This window comes from Acinonyx jubatus, chromosome D1, assembly GCF_027475565.1.
Source record: "Acinonyx jubatus isolate Ajub_Pintada_27869175 chromosome D1, VMU_Ajub_asm_v1.0, whole genome shotgun sequence".
Classification (NCBI taxonomy): Eukaryota; Metazoa; Chordata; class Mammalia; order Carnivora; family Felidae; genus Acinonyx; species Acinonyx jubatus.
Window position 1 is genome coordinate 56,103,589 of NC_069390.1, and position 19,970 is coordinate 56,123,558.

The 19,970-nt window shown below is 39.0% G+C and overlaps 1 protein-coding gene across 1 annotated transcript in view; it reads left to right on the forward strand.

Moving 5' to 3' along the window:
- The window catches only part of MRPL48 (mitochondrial ribosomal protein L48), a 66,980-nt gene that overhangs the window by 22,100 nt on the left and 24,910 nt on the right, over positions 1-19,970 (forward strand). Inside the window, exons 3-6 of the mRNA XM_053202534.1 lie at positions 2,131-2,183; positions 5,039-5,076; positions 8,900-8,953; positions 17,354-17,442. Of these exons, the coding sequence (XP_053058509.1) occupies positions 2,131-2,183; positions 5,039-5,076; positions 8,900-8,953; positions 17,354-17,442 (234 nt within the window). The remainder of the gene's footprint in view (positions 1-2,130; positions 2,184-5,038; positions 5,077-8,899; positions 8,954-17,353; positions 17,443-19,970) is intronic.

The following is a 19,970-nucleotide window of genomic DNA, read 5'->3' on the forward strand; positions in this document are numbered from 1 at the left end:
GTGCAAGAGGGGGAGGGGCAGAGAGAGAGAGGGAGACAGGATCCCAGGTAGGCTCTGCACTGACTGCAGCCAGCTGGATGCCAGGCTCAAAGTCATGAACCATGAGATCCTGACCTGAGCCAAAGTCAGACAGAAGCTCAACCAACCAAGTCACCCAGTTGCCCACCTAGCTGTTTAATATAGATGTATGTCTGTATCTCCAGCCATTCAAACTCCTACAGGACAGGGATTGTGCTTCCTTTTTTTTAGCAGCTCTGTTGAGATACAATTCATATACCATACAATTCACCCATTTAAAGTGTACAATTCAATGGCTTTTAATATATTCAGAGTATGGGGTGCCTGGCTGGCTCATCCAGTAGAGTGTGGAAGAGCATGTGTTCAAGCCCTACGTTGGGCTTAGAGATTACTTTAAAACACACACACACACACACACACACACAGAGTGTGCATCCTTCACTACAATCTATTTTAGAACATTTTGGTCACCCCAAAAAGAAACCCCATATCCCTTAGGTGTCATCCCCACCATCTCAGACTCTAGCTGTAGGCAACCACTAATCTACTTTCTTTCTCAATAGGTTTGCCTGTTTTGGGTATTTCATATAAATGGAGTCATACAATATCTGGCTCTTTGTGACTGGCTTCTTTCACTTAGTGTAATATTTTCAAAGTCTGTCTATGTTGTTACATTTGTTTTTATATTCCCTTTAATACTTAGCACAGTAGTTGGCACATAACAGCCTTTTAAAAAATAAAATTTATTTTATTATATTAAAAAAACTATTTTTTTGTTGTTTATTTTGAGAGAGAGAGTGTGTGTGTGAGCAGGGGAGGGGCAGAGAGAGAGGGAGAGAGAGAATCCCAAGCAGGCTCTGTGCTGTCAGCACAAAGCTTGATACCGGGCTCAATCTCACGAGTCATGAGATCATGACCTGAGCTAAGATCAAGAGTCGGAAGCTTAACCAACTGAGCCATCCAGACCCCAAAATAAAATTTATTTTATTTTAGTTTTAGAATTATTTTATTTTAGTTTTAGAATTACAGAAAAGTTGCAACGATAGTACAGAGAATTTCCACATACCACACATCCAGTTTTGACTATTATTATCTTACACTTTTCATAAATTAATCAACTGATATTGATATATTATTAACTAAAGTCCATATTTTTTTCCTATTTCTTTCATTTTTTTAAAATCTAATGTCATTTTTCTGTTCCAGGATTCCATCCAGGATATTATATTACATTTAGTCATCATGTCTCCTTAGGCTTCTCTTATCTATGACAGTTTCTCAGACTTTCTTTGTGTAATAGGTTTTTAACATGTACATGTTGAAGGGATTTAAATTGTTACCTGTAGAGGACAGGACTGTCTCTTTACATTAGAGAGTCTTAGGACATTTAGTATTTATTATCTAGTTACTTTATAAAAAGACCTCTATGTTAAACACTCCCTTAGTAAAGTTATACCACTGATCTTTCAAATGGATGCCAGTAGGGCAGAGTGAGCTTGAAATAACTGGGGAGGGTGGAAACTCAGGGAAGTTGCCACTGCTACTGTCTCCTGTCATTGTTTTGTTGATATTGGCATTTATTATTATTATTATTATTATTATTATTATTATTGAGACTATGCTGTAACAGAGGCATAGCGTCTGGAGTAAAACAGTAAAACAGTGAGACAGCCTCAGCTGTCTCACCTGTAAAATTGCCTTGCAGTGTGTTGAAAATTAAGGAAGAATTAAGAAAGTCCCTTGCATGGTGCCTGTGCTTGGCAGATGCATAGTTGTTGATTGATGTTAGAAAAAAAATAGATTAAATTGGAAAGGGAAAATAAGGTAAAAAAAAAAAAAAAGAGCAGCATGGAAAGAGAACTTCTGGGTTTTTTGTTTTGTTTTGTTTTGTTTTGTTTTGTTTTAGCATTTCCTATAGTGGGTGGAATAAGAAAGAAGATGACTTTGGTTTGCTTACATATTTGTTGTCAACTGAAGGACATCATCTTTGCTAGACGAGAGCCTTTGGGTTCTTTTTGGTTTGTGTGCTTTGAGTTTCTAGCCTCTTTTTGAAGAAGTGCTTGGAAGGCTATGAATGGTTAAGGTTGTCCTAACATGGCTATTTTGCTGTAGGTGCTGTGTCCAAGGAATGATACCATTTTTAAGCAAGTCTTTTCTCTCTTAAGGTAAGGATATTAATAACAGTGGTTAAATATAGCCAATATTTGCACTCGGCTAGGGTTCACCAATCATTTGTCTTTCATCATCTCCACTTGTGTGTCTGCTAAACATCTCAAGTATTAACTCTCCTGCCATCTTTCTCTTTCCCCATTCTCAGTAAATGACAACTCCATTCATGTAGTTGCCCAGGCCAAAGTTCTTGCAGTCAGTCTTGACACTGTTATTTTTCTCACTGTACATCCAATTCTTTAACAAATCCTCTCAGCTCTACTTATGAAATATATACAGAATCAGACCATTTCTCACCTCCAGTTTCAGGTCTCATGCTTTCTGTTTTGCTACACTACTAGGGACCAGTTCCTTCTAATCTTCTTTATTACCATCATCCTGCCTCCTAACTGTTCCTCCTTTTTGATTTTAGTGTGAAGGATAGAAGACAAAACTTAGTTTGTATTTGACAAAACTTAGTTTTGTCTTCTAATCGGAGTGGTCCATTTATTTATTAATGTTTTTTATTTATTTTGATAGAGGAAGAGAGAGAGGGAGAGAGAGAGGGAGAGAGAGAGAGAGAGAGAGAGAGAGAGAGAGAGAGAATCCCAAGCAGGCTGTCAGGGCAGAACCCGATGTGGGGCTTGAACTTATGACCAGTGAAATCATGACCTGAGCCAAACTCGAATCGGAGGCTTAACCAGCTGAGCCACCCAGGTGCCCACAGAGTGGTTCTTTTTAAAATCAAGTTTCTCTCTCAGAACTCTCCAACGGTATCCCATCTTACTCAAAATAAAATCTACACTCCACCATATCCTGCAAGGCTTTACATAATCTGTTCCCTCATCCGCATACTACTACTTACTCAGTTTTAGCCATACTGGTGGCTCCCTTTCTAGTCCTTGATGATCTAAGCACTCTCCTACCCCAGGATCTTTGCCCATTCTTCCCTTAGATATCCATATGGCTTGACCCCCTTACCTTATTCAGGTTTGTGCCCAGATGTCATCTTATCAGAGAGGTCTACAATGACTACCCTATGTAAAATAGCTCCCTCCACCCCAATCAGACTTTATTTCCTACCTTGCTTTGTTTTTCTTCATTGCAGGTATCACCACCTGACATATTTTATATATATGTATGTGTACAGATACCAGATATTTAAATTGTCTTCCCTATCTGTCCCCTAGAATATAAGCATCATGTAGAAAGGATTTTGTTAGTGTTGTGTCCTGCTGTATCCTTAGAGCCTAGAATGGTGTCTTGCACATAGTAGGCATTTAATAAATATTTGTTTAATGAACGAATAGATCCTTATAGTGATCTCGTGAAACAGGTCATATTATCTTAATTTTATACATAAATAACTTAGGTACAGAGAGGTAAATTAATTGCTCTAAGATGACATAGCTAATATGTTGTTGGAGTTAGGATTCAAACCCAAGTTCTTTTTTCACTGCCTTGCATATATAGTTTGCTACCTCCCATCTTCTCTAGATGATAATGAATGGCATTTGGTGGTTTATTTCTCTATTCAGTAGAGATATTCACTGAGTGTTTTATGTGTGGCGGCCATATAATATAAAACAATGAATTGTATATCTCCCTGGACCACATGACAGTCATGAGCCTGAATGATTTCTTTAATCCTTTACATTTATTGAGGCCTCTCTCCTATTATTCCCTTTCCATCTAATCTATTTTTCCATCATTAATCAGTCAACTCTTCAATAAGTAGTTACTATAGAACCATTTTACATGTTCTCTCTAATCTTTACAAAAACATGACAGGACAAATATAAATATTGTCATTTTACAAAAGAGGAAACTGGCTCAGAGAGTTTAAGATAGATTTTCAATCTCATGGGATTATACTATTATTATCTGCATTTTAAAGAGGAGATAACTGAGTTACAGAGATCTAAAAGAACTTGTTGAAGGTCACAGTTTGAACATGGTAGAGTCAGCATTTAATCACAGATATGCTTGTCTCCCAACTTGTTCTGCAATTTAGTTTCAAAACTTCGCAGGATGCTGAACCTGATAACCTAGTGAGCTGACAGAGCCGAATTATTCTCTTCCATGTTCTTTGGTTTCGGTATTCAGTCTGCAGTCATTGCTGTCCTTTCCTCTCCTCTCCCTGGGCATGTTCTAATAATGCAAGACTACCACCTCACTAGTTCTTTTGCCTCAGTCTCACCTCTTCCCATTCATTGCTTACCTGCTGCCAAGGTTAACTTTCCAAAGCTTAAACTTGATCGTGTCACTCCTGTGCTTAAACTCGGCAAGGAGCTTCCCACTGCCTATACAGAGTAAACACCAAACTCCTTATCACAGCGTACGAGGTTCTTCCTCACCTGGCCCAGGAGAACCTCTTTCACCAACTCCCCTTTTCCCTGCTGCTTAAGTTCTACCCATATCCAGCTGCTTGCTCTTCCCCAAACATACCACTTTCATACCCCTCCCTGGAATGCTTTTCCTTAAGGCTAAATAGTTGAGAACAGTTCTTCATTTTTAAAACTCCAGTCAAACAGTTTTACCCCCCTAGCAGAAATGACCACATTTTCCTTCATGTTTCACCAAATCTTGTATAAGTTTTCATTCTGGATCAGCAATGTATTGTGGCTCACATTTATTTACATGTCTCTCTCCCAACTAGACTATAGAGAGAGACATTTTACTTATTTTTATATCCTCAGGATGTCTGGCACACAATAGGCACTTAATAATATTTGTGGAAAGATGGGAAGGAGGGAATAAGGGAATTTCTAGCATTGACTTCTCCTTAATGAGAGGCATACACGTTTTGGTAATGGTATAGATTACATGTGGGTATCTAATTTTATTCAGCATACTCTTTCCCTCTTTTTAGATTCAGAACTTCAGGAGAAAATCCCATCTGTTCTGCAGGTATGTGGTTATTTCCTGATATAGTCTGCCTGCTTTAAGTGACCCTCTAATGCTCTGTAATAATTTTGTCTAGAAATATTCCTAACATATCTTTGAGAAGAGTGGCTGGGACCACATTCCACCCCTCACGTGGAATTGGGCAATGGGCAAGAATCTAAAGTAGTGGTTAAGAGCAAGAGCTCTATGGGAAGTTTGGATTCCAGCTCTACCGCATACTTACTCTGTGACCTTTGGCTACCTCGCCATAGCTTGCTTTCCTCACTTAAAACAATGAGGATAATTATAGTACAAGCTACAGTGAATTATTTGAAGATTCAATGAGATAAAATACCTAAAATTAATTATTGTAATTGTAATTCCTACTATTTCAGACCTGTATTTCATGTCTGTCATCTACCAGGCAAGGGCTTTTCTTACAGTATTTTGTCCAAAATAAATGTCCATTCAATCTGATTAACTCAATAAATTTCAATATGCTTCAACCCAATTACTTTCCCTTTTTACTTTGTCTATTATGTGAGAAGTTTCAAAGTAGTTGATTTTAATGACATCTGTCATCTGCCTAAAGAGTCAGAGGCAAAGGAAAGGGAGAAAAGAAGGGAACTAACATTTACTGAGCGCCTCATATGTGTCAGGCAGTACATGAAGAGGTTTTACATCTATTATTTTTTTCAGAAGATGGCAGCAGTTATGTAGAGCATCACCATTTCTACCAGCCCCACTGCCCAGCATCTCAAAATATGGGCTTATTTTTATTTATTCATTCTCTCAACAAATATTTATTGTACCAAGATGTGTTTTAGGTGCTGGGATACAACGTTGAGAGGATACAGTCCTTGCCATTTGGAAAGCTTACAGTCTTGAAAGAATTTTTCCCTAAGAACATACAGTGAACAGTTTTCTACCCACCAATTATTTATTTTTTTAAATTATTATTCATTTTTTTGAAGAGAGACAGTGTGAGCAGGAGAGGGGCAGAGAGAGGGGAGACACAGAATCCGAAGCAGGCTCCAGGCTCTGAGCTGTCAGCACAGAGTCCAACGTGGGGCTCAAACCCATGAACAGTGAGATCATGACCTGAGCCGAAGTTGGACACTTAACCGACTGAGCCACCCAGGTGCCTCTCTACCCATCATTTAGAATAATTTGTTGTTAACATTTTGCTTTCTCTATCAGGCATCAAGACACTTCACTCTTAAACAGCTCAGCATTTCTAGAACTAAGGACATTCTCTACATTCTGTTAAAGAACTGCAATACTATCATCTCACTCAGGAAAATTAATAGTAATGCTCCCATATCATCTAATACTCTATCCATTTCCGTAATTACCTGCAAAATGTCTTTTCTGGGCATTGTTTATAACCAAAAGCCTGTGAAATTTCCCACTTTGTATTTCACTGTTATGTCACTTTTAATCTAGAGCAGTTCTACCACTTTTTTTTATTTCTCTCTAATAGTAACATTAAAAAAATAATTTATTTTCAAGTTAGCTAACATACAGTGTATACAGTGTGCTTTTGGCTACGGGAGTAGAGTCCCCTGATTCATCACTTACATAACAGTAACTTTTTGACTAGGTCAGACCATCTGTCTTATAGAATGTCCTCCCTTCTTGATTTGTCTGATTGTTTCCTACTGGTGTTGTAGAACATGTTCTGTCTCCTTCCTACAACCTGGAAGTTAGCTCTAAAAGCTTGACAAGATTTAAATTAAACCATTTAAGCAAGAAAATTTCATAACAGATGCCCTGAACTTCATTTTTAAAAAAATGTTTATTTATTTTTGAGAGAGAGTACAAATGGGGGAGGGGTAGAGAGAGAAGAAGACAGAATATCTGAAGCAGGTTCCTTGCTGACAGCAGAGAGATGGATGCAGGACTAGAACTCACGAACCAACCATGAGATCATGACCTGAGCCCAAGTCGGACGCTTAACCAACTGAGCCACCCAGGTGCCCCGATTCAGGTGCCCTGAACTTCATATGGCATCCTATCAGGAGATTAAAAAAAATAACTAAGAATATCTAATTATAAAATTGAAAGACATGCATTTAAAGAATATGGGAAATAAACATACATATACACAAGAAGAAGCTGAAGTAGACAGAAAATAAAAATAATACTATTCAGAAATTATTGTTTAACATTTTGTTGTGTATCCTAACAGGTCTTTTTCTAGGCAATTATATCTCTTTCTCCATAGATAGATGAATACATACATACATAAGTAGGTGGATAGAGAGATGGATTTTGTTTGTTTTGCAGTGATGGGAACAAATGATGTAATGTTTTATAATCTTTTTTTTTTCTTAATCCATAGTGAATATGTCTCTACTACCTTGAAGATATAAGTATAGTTATTTTGAAATTTTTTTTTTTTAACGTTTATTTATTTTTGAGAGAGAGACAGATCGTGAGTGGGGCACGGGCAGAGAGAGGAGTAGGCCCAGAATCCGAAGCAGGCTCCAGGCTCTAAGCTGTCAACACAAAGCCTGGAGGCAGGGCCTGAACCCACAAGCAGCAAGATCATGACCTGAGCCAAAGTCAGGATGCTCAACTGACTGAGCTACCCCGGTACCTGAAGGGAAGATTTTGAGTCTGGCTTTGAACATGTTGAATTGGAGTGTCTATGGGGAGGATAGTAGCCCATTGGATACATTGATACTGAATTCAAATTATAGGTCTGGATTGAAACTGTACATTTGGAAACCATCATATTGTCAATGTTAATTGAAGTCATGACAGTGAATGGGATCATGTGAGGAGAACAAGTGGAGAAAAGGCCCAAGAATCAGGCCCTTAGGAACTCCAACATTTAAAAACTGGGTAGAGGGTGAAAGAGATGGCTAATGAGGTTGAAAAAAGGAGGCCAAACTGGTAGGAGAAAACCAGCATAGTATAATTTCATGTCAGACACAAGGAGAATGTTTCAAGAAGGAAAGAGTGGTCAACTATGTTGGAGTTAGCACTGGGTGCTGCTGAGAGATCATGAAAGATAAGACCCTAACATTCTTTGTCTTTAGCAACATGGAGGTCACTGGTGATCTTAGGAAAGCAGTGTGTTGTGTAGGTGGGGTGGGGCTAGTTGTGGAAGTCAACTGTGAGTTGACAAGTGAATAGGGGTTAGAGAGCTAGAGAAAGCTGTTACAATGTTTTTATGACCTCTGAGCAGGAGCAGAGAGAATTAGAAGGAGGTGGAGAGGAATGTGGGGTCCAGGAAAGGTGTTGTGTTTGTTTTTTTAACGTGTTTTTTTTCTCTTTTACACTTTTTATTTTGAAGGATTAAAAAAATACGGAAGAGGGAAAATAAAAGATAATATATCACATAAACCCAGATTGGGCAATTACTAACATTTTGCTAGATGTTCATTTTATTTTGTTTCGTTTTGTTTTAAAAAGAGATTATGATCAAGTGCTTTGGTCTCTTCTCTTACCTGTCAATTAGAGGCAAAATTCATTTTGAACTGGTATGTGTTCTGAGTAAAGTTTTTTTTTTTTAATTACAATTAAAATTATCAACTAAGAATTGTAAATGCACTTATATGGATGCATAGGATAAAAGTAAATATAAACTGTACAAAAAGGTGTATGATGAAAAGTTGAATTTTCTATTTCCCAGTCTTACTTCCTAGTGGTATCTACTGATCACAATTTCTTATATATTTTTCAAGTTGTGTTCATATACGAGCATATATATTTTACGTGTGTATAACTGTGTCTTAATGCTGGACATTTAGGTTGTTCTTAGTTTTTGCTATTTCAAAAAATGCTGCAGCAACAATCTTTATACTTCTTTGTGAACTTGTTCCTGTACATTTGTAAGATAAATTCCTGGAATTGAAATTGCTGAGTCAATGGATTGTGATTAAAATTTTTGGTAAGTATCATCAGATTGCCCTTCAGAGAAGCTGTATTAATTTACATTTCTATTCTCTGGTCAAAACTGGGTTTAAAAAAAATCTTATTTTTTTGATAGTAAAAAATTATGTCTCATAATTTACATTTCTTGAGAGAGTATCATCTTTCCATATTTTTATTGTCTATTTGTATTTCTTTCCTTATGAACTGCCTGTCTATATTTTTTGCCCATTTTTTTATTGGATTGTTTGCTTTTTCATTTTACATAGTTTTAATATATTAAGGAAATTAGCATTTTTCGGTCATCTCTGCTTTGCATTGCCTCTAGTTATCTGTTTCTTGACTTTTTGTGTTTTTTGTTGGAAAGAAGTTTTACGTTTTTATATACCTAAGTTTATTAATCTTTGATTTCTAGATTTTGATACTTGCTTAGAAAGATATCTGTTCCAGGATTAGTTTAATCTTCATGTTATCTTCTGGTATATTTTCCCCCTTTATATATGTAACCCATGTGGAATTAGAAGTGAGTAGGGATGCAATCCCACACCCCCCCCCCAAAAAATGGGTAGTCCGTTGTTTCAACATTTATCGAAACATCCATTTATTGAAAAATCCATAGGTTGAAACTCAAATACTAAGTTTCCATATAGATCTGGGATTATTTTAACTTTGTTCCATTGATTTGTGTGTATATTTGATGCCACTACTAACCCTTCTTAATACTACTGGTTACTATAGTTTTATAGTATATTTTAGTATTTGAAAGGTACTTAAATCTGAGGATTTGGGGGGTTTTTATTTTGTTTTTAAAGCTAGGATCAAATAGGGCATGTTAAAATCTATTGAAAAATATCCTGTAGGGATCCTTTTGAGTAAACATAATTTACTCAAACAGTTTTCTATTTAGAGAAATTTAAGCTGTCTCTAGGATTTTTGTTGTTGTTACTGTTCTACTACTTAATTTTATTTATTTATTTATTTATCTATTTAAAATTTACATCCAAATTAGTTAGCATATAGTGCAACAATGATTTCAGGAGTAGATTCCTTAGTGCTCCTTACCCATTTAGCCCATCCCCCCTCCCACAACCCCTCTAGTAACCCTCAGTTTGTTTTCCATATTTAAGAGTCTCTTATGTTTGTCCCCCTCCCTGTTTTTATATTATTTTTGCTTCCCTTTCCTTATGTTCATCTGTTTTGTCTCTTAAAGTCCTCATATGAGTGAAGTCTTATGATATTTGTCTTTCTCTGACTGACTAATTTCACTTAGCATAATACCCTCCAGTTCCATCCACGTAGTTGCAAAAGGCAAGATTTCATTCTTTTTGATTGCCGAGTAATACTCCATTGTATATATATACCACATCTTCTTTATCCATTCATCCATCGATGGACATTTGGGCTCTTTCCATACTTTGGCTATTGTTGATAGTGCTGCTATAAACATTGGGGTGCATGTGTCCCTTCGAAATAGCACACCTGTATCCCTTGGATAAATACCTAGTAGTGCAATTGCTGGGACATAGGATAGTTCTATTTTTAGTTTTTTGAGGAACTTCTATTCTGTTTTCCAGAGTGGCTGCACCAGCTTGCATTCCCATAGGATTTTTCAATGTAAAGAACACTATGATAAACATCCATGTACATCAGTATTTGTATTCTTGTCTGATTATTAACTTAGAATACTTTTTTTTTCAAGAATTTTTAATGTTTATTTATTTTTGAGAGAGAGAGAGAGAGACAGAGCTCGAGAGGGGAAGGGCCAGAGAGAGAGGAAGACACAGAATCTGAAGCAGGCTCCAGGCCCCGAACTGTCAGCACAGAGCCCGATGTGGGGCTTGAACTCATGAACCACGAGGTCATGACCTGAGCCAAAGTTGCACGCTTAACTGACTGAGCCACCCAGGCGCCCCTTAGAATACATTTCTAAAAGTCAAACTGGTTGGATCAAAGGAAGTGCGCATTCTTTTTTTTAATGTTTACTTATTTATTTCGAGAGAGAATGAGAGCGGGGGAGGGGCAGAGAGAGAGAAAGGAGAGAATCCCAAGCAGGCTCTGTGCTGCCAGAGTCCATCACAGGGCTTGAACCCATGAACCATGAGATTATGACCCAAGCTGAAATCTAGAGTCGAATGCTTAACCAAGTGAGCCACCCAGGTGCCCCAGGAAATGCACATTTTACAGCTATTGATGTGCATTACCAAATTGGTCTCCAGAAAGATTGTGCTATTTTATGCTTATTTGGTATTTGAGAATCCCCCTTTTTTACACTCATCAACGTTGAATGCTACTATTTTTTTTTATTTAATATTTGGAAATATTATGGGGTGCCTGGGTGGCTCAGTTGGGTAAGTGTCTGACTTCGGCTCAGGTCATGATCTCATGGCTCATGAGTTCAAGCCCCATGTCAGGCTCTGTGGTGACAGCTCAGAGCCTGGATCCTGCTTCGGGTTCTGTGTCTGCCTCTCTCTCTGTCCTTTCCCCATTCACACTGTCTCTGTGTCTCCCTAAAATGAATAAATGTTAAAAAAAATTTTGTTAATATTTGGTAATATTATAAGTTAAAAAATGCTATCCTTTGTTTTTGTAGTTTGCATGTCTTTGATTACTAGTTGGTTGACTGTATTTTCATATATTTACCTGCCATTTGTCTTTTCCTTTGCCCATTTTATAATTGTTGTCAGGGAATCCTAGTGCCTAGAAGGCCCAGAGAAGCGCACCAATGCTGGCATGCCAAGATAATTCTACTTGAAAGGACATAGTTTTGTTGATATTTTTCACGAGTTCTTTGAGATATCCTTAACGTCAGAAATTCCAAGATTGAATTATAACGATTTTCAGAAAAGAGTGGGGAGCAGTGCCCTATTCTTACCTTTACCCGTCATTCTCTCTGTGGGCTTGGGTACCATCCCAGCTGCTCTCTCCAAGAGATGGGCATGGTTGTAGTGATTGTCTTTTTCTTACTGATTTAAACGTACATAGAGAGGTAGAAGTAAATACATAAAAAGAAGTCTAAGGAGCTTAAATAAAGAGAACTCAGAGTCCTCTCATTACAGCATGAGCAAAAAGATGGAATCAGAGAAACCTGGTACATTCAAATCCAGGTAGTTCAGTGTACTATAATTAGAAAAACTGGAAAAGTTTTTCATTGTAGTTTGTCTTGGTAAAATATCTTAAAAACCTTTAAAAAAAAGAGCAATTTCTGAGCACATACTATTTGTCAGGTGCTGGGGTATACCTGCCCTTGTGTTGTGTAAGGATCTGAATGGAGGGAATATCCTGTAATTAATCCTGACTGGGGCTACTCCAGTAATTTTCTCTTTCTCTCCAGCATAGTCCTGCTAAAATTACTTGTGCTTAATTTTGAAAGAGAAATAAGTAAAATGACATTGTTTACCCCATCCTAGATTAATGGGTTTAGTTTTCAGTTTAATAAGCAAGGACACTGAAGGACAGTCACGCTGGCATATATAAAGTAAAGGGATGTGATGTGGGAGAAGTCAATACTGATTACATCCTATAATTGTGCTAATTGAAAGATCTTCAGAGCCTCCTTTTGAAACCCTGGGGTTCTGTGTCTTCAGTGAAAAGAGTTGCCTTTCCTCTTAGGAGGCTGCAATGTTAATGTGACAGCAGGAAAGCCAGTTTGATGACTAGGAGCAGGGGAAGAATTCAGTTGAACTTATTAGAAATCAGAGGCTTTCAAACTGGTACATTTTATAACGTAAACAACTGGCTAATTAAGCTGTTTAAACACTGGTAATTTGACCAAAACCTTTCATTTAAGGGGGAAAATGGTTAATTTAACAGTAGCTTGAACCAGCTTTTTAATTAACCAGCTGCTCTAATTATAGGAATTGCCCTAAACTGAATTTGAAAATGCTTATTCGCCAAGGAATTCCAGCAGATGAGAGGCTGCGGCAGGCAGTGTGGCGCTTTCGCCTAAGATGTGTCACCATCTCAAAGATCACCTTTTTGAAACCAGTGGGGGGGGGGGGGGGGAGGTGGCGGTGATTCAGTTCCTGTGTACTTAAAGATGGTGGTTGGAATCTGAGTTTTCTTTATTTACACAGGACGTTTCACTATAAAGCGGAAGTATCCAAGAATTATAACCACGAAGTAAATTCGATGGTCTTTGTATGTTTAGGGCAACAGAGTAGGTTCATGGAGATGGTGATATTTGAGCTGGCGCTGGAGGCTGGCTAGGATTTCACTAGTCCGAGAGGTGTAGTCCCGGCAGGGGGGCCGCCCAGCATGGCACAGAGGCACGACAACTGCGTGGCTTATACAGAATGGCAAGCGTTCTTTCTGTGGCTGAGGAGCAAGCTCTAGAGGATGGAATGGGGGGGATGTAGATACAGTGAGATCAACAACAACTCAGCCAAGGCTACTGCTTGAATCTCCTAACCTACCCACGTTCTCTTTCCCCACCCCCTTGTCCATACATCAACCAAAGAGATCTTTTAAAAACATACCAGTCATATACTTTCCCTGCTTTAGGCTGTTCAGCTTGAAATCCAAACCCTTCACAAGGCCGAAAGTGGTGTGTTCCCACCCCTGCTCTAGTCTCTGGTATCTTCTGTGCCCTTTTCACTTTGCTTCAGGCACACTGACAGCATTTCTCTTCCTTGAATGTGCCAAGTGGTGTCCCACAATGGGGCCTTTGCACATGCCGTTCCCTCTCCCTGGAACATTTATCCTCTGTCTTTTGCCTAATAAATTCCTTTCAGGTCTCAATTTGTTTTATTTATTTTTTTGAATAGATAATATGTGTATATCTTTATCTACAATAAAGATACAAAAGAATATAAAATAAGCAGTAAGTCTCCCACTCCTCCTGCTTTCTAATCACTTCCCATCCTTGTGGATAACCACTATTTTCCTCTGAATTCTGGTCTCAGTTCACATGTCATTTTTTTCAGAGAGGGCTTCTCTGATCTTCCAGTCTAAAATAGATCCACCGGTTGTATGGCCATAGCCTTCTGTGCTTTTTTTTTTTCAGTATCACAATTTGTAATTTTATATTTATTTTGTGACTATTCCGTTAATGATTCCCTCCTCCCACTAGACAGTAAGCTTCATACTACAGTTCTGGAACCTGAAGACTCAAAGGGTCAAAGGTCTTAGATTCAGAGAGACAGAATTGGGATAGTAGCCAAGAAGATACTTCAGTTGTGTTCAGTGCTCCTTTGGAACCTCTGTCAAAAATACCTCCTTCTTCCTTGAATGGTAAATTCTTGCTCCTCTTTAAAGAATGCATCTGTTACCTCTTGCTCCTCTTTAAAGAATGCATCTGTTACCTCTTCTGAACCTATTCCCATTACCCTCCCCTACTCCCACCACCTCCCCCCACCGAGGCAGATTCATTGTTCCTTCCTCTAGGCGCTCACTACATTGTTCTCATCTCTATTAAAGTAATTTGTGCACCATAAGGTAATTATCTGCTTTCCTATCATCTTTCCCTAGTACCCATTGAGTGTCTCCAGGGAAAGGGGCATATTCTAGTCATCTTTGTCCCAGTGTCTATACAGTTTTTGGCATGTACTAGTAAATGTGGAGTAATGCATATCATGGAAGGGACTCATGATATCTAGGGTTTGTCTTGATGAAATAGTGTGGGTTGTAAATGCAGGATTGGCTCTGAAGCCAATCTCTGATTGGCCTGGCATAGAGCAGACCTGCTTGGAAGTCCATTTTAGAAAAGAGAAGCCTAAGAAACATTTCACTTCTTCACACCATTTTCTTTTTAACCTCCCTGTAGAATGGTGGCCCTTGGGAAGATGAGGGCAGGACCACAGGAACTAGGAGGAAAGGGAGCAGAACCTAGGACTAACACTTCTCCAGAAGGTAGACAGTGAGTAAGAGAGACAGAGAAGAGCTGTGGAGGGCTGGTTCTAGTGAAAGAGTAGAGATAAGAAACTGATATCTGAGCTAGGAAAGATCATATCTAGCCAGAATTTATATTCCAGAAATTCAGACATTATAATAACCCATCTGAGTACAGGCTGTTCAGTGAGATAGACCTGGGTTTAAATTGCAGTTCTGCCTTTCACTTGCTGGATGACCTTGGCCAATTCACTATATCTTTTGAACTATAGTTTCTTTTTTCTTTTTAATTTTTTTTAACATTTTTTATTTTTTGAGAGAGACAGAGACACAGTGCGAGTTGGGGAGGGGCAGAGAGAGAGGGAGACACAGAATCCGAAGCAGGCTTCAGGCTCTGAGCTGTCAGCACAGAGCCCGACGCGGAGCTTGAAGCCACAAACTGCGAGATCATGACATGAGCTGAAGTTGGCCACTTAACTGACTGAGTCACCCAGACGCCCCTCTTTTTTCTTTTTAAATTAAGTTTTTAATTTTAATTCCAATTCCAGGGCTCCTGGGTGGCTTGGTCAGTTGAGCATCTGACTTTGGCTCAGGCCGTGATCTCACAGTTCATGAGTTCTAGCCCCGCACTGGGCTCACTACTCTCAGTGCAGAGCCTGTTTCAGATCCTCTGTCCCCCTCTCTCACTGCCCCCGCTCTACTCATGCTTTTTAAAAAATAAATAGTTCCTTGGGGCGCCTGGGTGGCTCAGTCGGTTGGGCGTCCGGCTTCGGCTCAGGTCATGATCTCACGGTTTGTGAGTTTGAGCCCCGCGTCGGGCTCTGTGCTGACAGCTCATAGCCTGGAGCCTGCTTCAGATTCTGTGTCTCCCTGTCTCTCTGACCCTCCCCCGTTCATGCTCTGTCTCTCTCTGTCTCAAAAATAAATAAACATTAAAAATAAATAAATAAATAAATAATAAATAGTTCCAGTATAGCTACCATACAGTGTTATATTAGTTTTAGGTCTATAGTATCGTAATTCAACAATTCCATACATTACCCTGTGCTCATCATGGTAAGTATACTTTTTAATCCCCATCACCTATTTTACACCTCACCATGCACCTCCCCTCTGATAGCCATCAGTTCTCTAAAGTTAAAAATCTGTTTCTTTGTCTCTCTCTTTTTTTCTTTGCTTATATGTTTTGTTTCTGAAATTCTACATATGACCAAAATCATATGGTATTTGTCTTTCTCTGACTGACTTATTTCACTTAACATTATACTCCCTAGATCCATCCATGTTGTTGCAAATGGCAGGATTTCATTCTTTTTTTATGGCTGAATAATATTCCTTTGTATATATACACACACTACTTCCTTTCATCTATCAATGGACATTTGGGCTGCTTCCATAATAATGCTGCTATAAACAGGATGGATGTATCTCTTTGCATTAGTGTTTTGTTTTTTTTTTTTTTTTGGTAAATACCCAGAAGTGCAATTATTGGATTGTAGGGTAGTTCTATTTTTAGCTTTATGTAAAAATTTTATTTTATTTTATTTTTGAGAGAGTGTGTGGAGGGGAGAGGCAGAGGGAGAGAGAGAAAGAGAAAGAGAGAGAGAGAATCTTAAGCAGGCTCTATGCCCAGTGTGGAGCTTGACGTGGGGCTCTATCTCACAACTGGGAGATCATGACCTGAGCCAAAATCAAGAGTTGCATGCTTAGCCAACTGAGCCACCTAGGAGCCCCTTATCTTTAACTTTTTTGAGGAACCTCCATACTGTTTTCTACAGTGGCTGCACCAGTTTGCATTCCCACCAACAGCGCAAGAGGGTTCCTTTTTCTCCATATCCTTGCTACACTTGTTTCTCGTTTTTTTGATCTTGGCCATTCTGCTAGGTTTTGACTTGCTGATGAGTGATGTTAAACATCTTTTCATGTGTCAAGCTACAGTTTATTTGTAAACAGGGATAAAAATAATTAGGATTAAAGGGCTTCCCTGAAGGTAGATCCAAGTGGTGCATCTCTGGGCCTACCACAATAAATATGTATATGGAGATCCTGGTTTATGCTTAGTATACATACACACTGTTCTATATCTTAGGTTTTTATTTTTGTTGTTATTCACTTGGCAATGTGTGTTGGAAGTTGTTCTATATTAGCACAAATAAATAGATGGTTTGTAAAACTTTGTGGAAATTTGTGATTGTCCTCTTACCTGGCTATATTTGTCACCCATCTCCTTCTCTGTATGGCCCATATGAGAAACTTTAAAAGGATTATTGCCTGTTGGGGGACAAGAGAAAACAAGAACACTGTGAGAAAGTATTTTGTCCTCCTACCACCAGTGGCTGTAGCAGGAGATAATTTCTCAAGGAAAGATAGGTAGTGGGGATTGGATATAGTCCAGGGCCCAAAAGTTGAGAAAAAAAAGGGGTAAACTGAGAGTCAGTCCAGGATTAAGAAGTAGCTCTAGTCCTTTAATCGGTAAGTGGCCTGCTGTCCTCAAATATTCCCAGTCTTGTGGTGGAAAATTTGTCTCTTCATGTGTGATCTGTCTGCCCTGGAAGAGTTTTGAAACCGGTTTGTCTTATTTTCTGTCTTTTAGGTGGCATTCTGTTGAGCACCAGTCGGCACTACAAGACAAAGCCTACCCATGGCATTGGAAGATATAAGCACCTAGTTAAAGCCCAGGAGGTAAAGGGAACAGGGGTCCATTTTAGAAAAGGACAGTGTACAACTTTTGCCAAGAACTAAAGATCAGACACACACTGGTTGGATAATATTGGAGGTAGAAAGGATGGGGGGTCATCCTTTAGTCATTTCCAGTTATTTCATTTGGATATTATCTATGGTGGGTCTGCTTCTGCCAGCTCTTGATCTTGTCCATATACCAGGTTATCACAGGGAAACGCAAATGATTTGGCTTCATTACTTGTGGTACTTTAAAAGAGTATCTTCTTAGTACTTATTTCAGTATGGACCTCACATTAAATGATATGCACTTGACTTGAATGGTTTGTGGCAAGTAGAGGCAGATTACATTTTCAGCCAAATAGTTTTATAGTATTTGCAGATTTAAAATATGTTAATGTTCCTTGAATCCATTATCACAGATAACTGGGAGTTAGTTCCAAGCATTCTAAGATTATTTAGCCCATTTCTTAGGATTCCCATAGCAACAGGATTGCTTCAGTGGTGGTTAGATTTCTGTGGATGTGCAGAGGATTTTGTTGGTGAGGTGGACACAACACCGGCCTGAAAGTCAGAAGGTCTGGCTTTGAGTCAGGATTCTAGCACTTCCTGTAAACAGTACAGTTAATAAGGATTTTGCTCTTCTACTTGGGGAGACTTCAACATCACTTTTGGTTCTTTGGTTTATTGTAATGCTTCCATGTAACCCTGAACATCTCCTGCTGCCCCTCTTTCTCCTTGGCAGAGGTCCACACTGTCTTTGGGCCTCAGAAGCCACTAAACTTGCATGTTCTCCTGAGCGTCATCTTTGTAGTAAGGAATTTCAGAGGGACATTGCCACATCTGGCAGCCTCCCAGTAGGGAACAACCCAAATAAATTGTTCATTTGTAGTTTGTAGTGGGAAGAGACCTTAACTGGGAACCAGGAAACTTGTGTTCTAGGCTTGGTTATGCTACTTATTACACCTTCACAACTCTGGATAAGTTAACTTTACCCCTCTGGGCATTGTAGGCCCTGAAATTATATGTAAAATGTTTTCTCTGTGTGATTTTTTTCTGGGAAGAGAGTCCATAGCTTTTATGAGTCTTCATAAAGGCTGAGGAACGGGATTAGAATTATCTTTAAGACTCTTTCAGCTCTGAGGGAAGCCTGGGTGGCACAGTTGGTTAAATGTCCAAATCTTGATCTTGGCTCAGGTCATGATTCACAGTTCGTGGGTTCAAGCCCCGCATCAGGCTCTGCACCATCAGTGCAGAGGCTGCTTGAGATTCTGTCTCTCTTTCTCTCTGTCCCTCCCCCGCTTGTGCTTGCTCTCTCTCTCTCTCTCTCTCTCTCTCAAAATAAATAAATAAATAAATAAATAAAATAAACAAACTTTAAAAAATTAAAAAGAGTCTTTTAGTTCTGATATCATGTAACTCTGGTGTTCTGAAACAATTGTTGAATGTCTGTTATGTGCTAGGCATTGTTGAGGGTGCCTTGCCTATTCAGACTGGGTTGTAATAAAATTTTATAGGATGAATGAAAAAGACCTGGTTCACCCTCAGAGGGCTGATAAACCATTAGAGATAAGACACAGATACTTATGCTCCCAAGCAGAAAGCGACAGGTGCTAAAAGGAAAATAACAAGGTGCTATTAAAATTTAAAAGGAGTGACTTACACCCTCTTTGAGTTGTGACACCTTAAAGTAGTTGTTGGAGTTGTTTTATTTTGGGATATCCCTCTTCTAAAAGTCCCACGTAAATTAGTAGGAAATAAAATTCATTCTGTTTGAGCCTGTGTTCTTTGTTTTTTTGTTAATTTCTTGGGATTTTTTTCCTCTAAAAGATAATTTTCTGCATGTGCCATGCTCTAACCTTCTCCCTAATTTGGTATAAAAGGAAGCTCAATGCCACATTAGTGCCATCTGTCCCTATCTTTCTCCCTACTCTCTTCTCCCGTCTCAGGGATACCATGCTTTAACTGCATTGGGCCTCTCGCTTTTCATCCAAATCATCATACCGTTTCAAGGCTGTTCTGTCTACTTGGAAGGTCTTCCCCTTTTCACTTGGTTAATACGTCATCAAACCTTTAAATTCTTGTGGGGAAATGGGGTGAGGAGGAAAACAATGAATCTCCCCTTGTGAGAAACCTTCCTGGGTTCCCTGTACCTGGGCTACTTGTCCTACCATGAGCTGCCAGAATTCCTTGTGCTTCCTCTGTCTTAGGACTTACTGCTCTGTTGTAATGATCTGTTTGATGACCATCTCCCCTTCCAGATGGTGAGCTCTCTAAGGGTAGAGGCCGTGTCTCGTTTTTCTCTGCACACTCAGTGTGTAGCAGAGGGCCAGGTATCAAGTAGAGGACAGGAAATATTGATAGAGCTGAACTGAAATGTGGTTATTGGAACTGCCCTGAGGTTTTGTAAATCAAAGCTGGCAAACACAACCCACTATTTGCAAACAGCTGGCTCCAGATGACCTTAGTTGCTTGAAGGGAGTGATGCTTTCTTTGGTTAGTGCTGTAGGCTTTTCTCTGATGTCATTCAT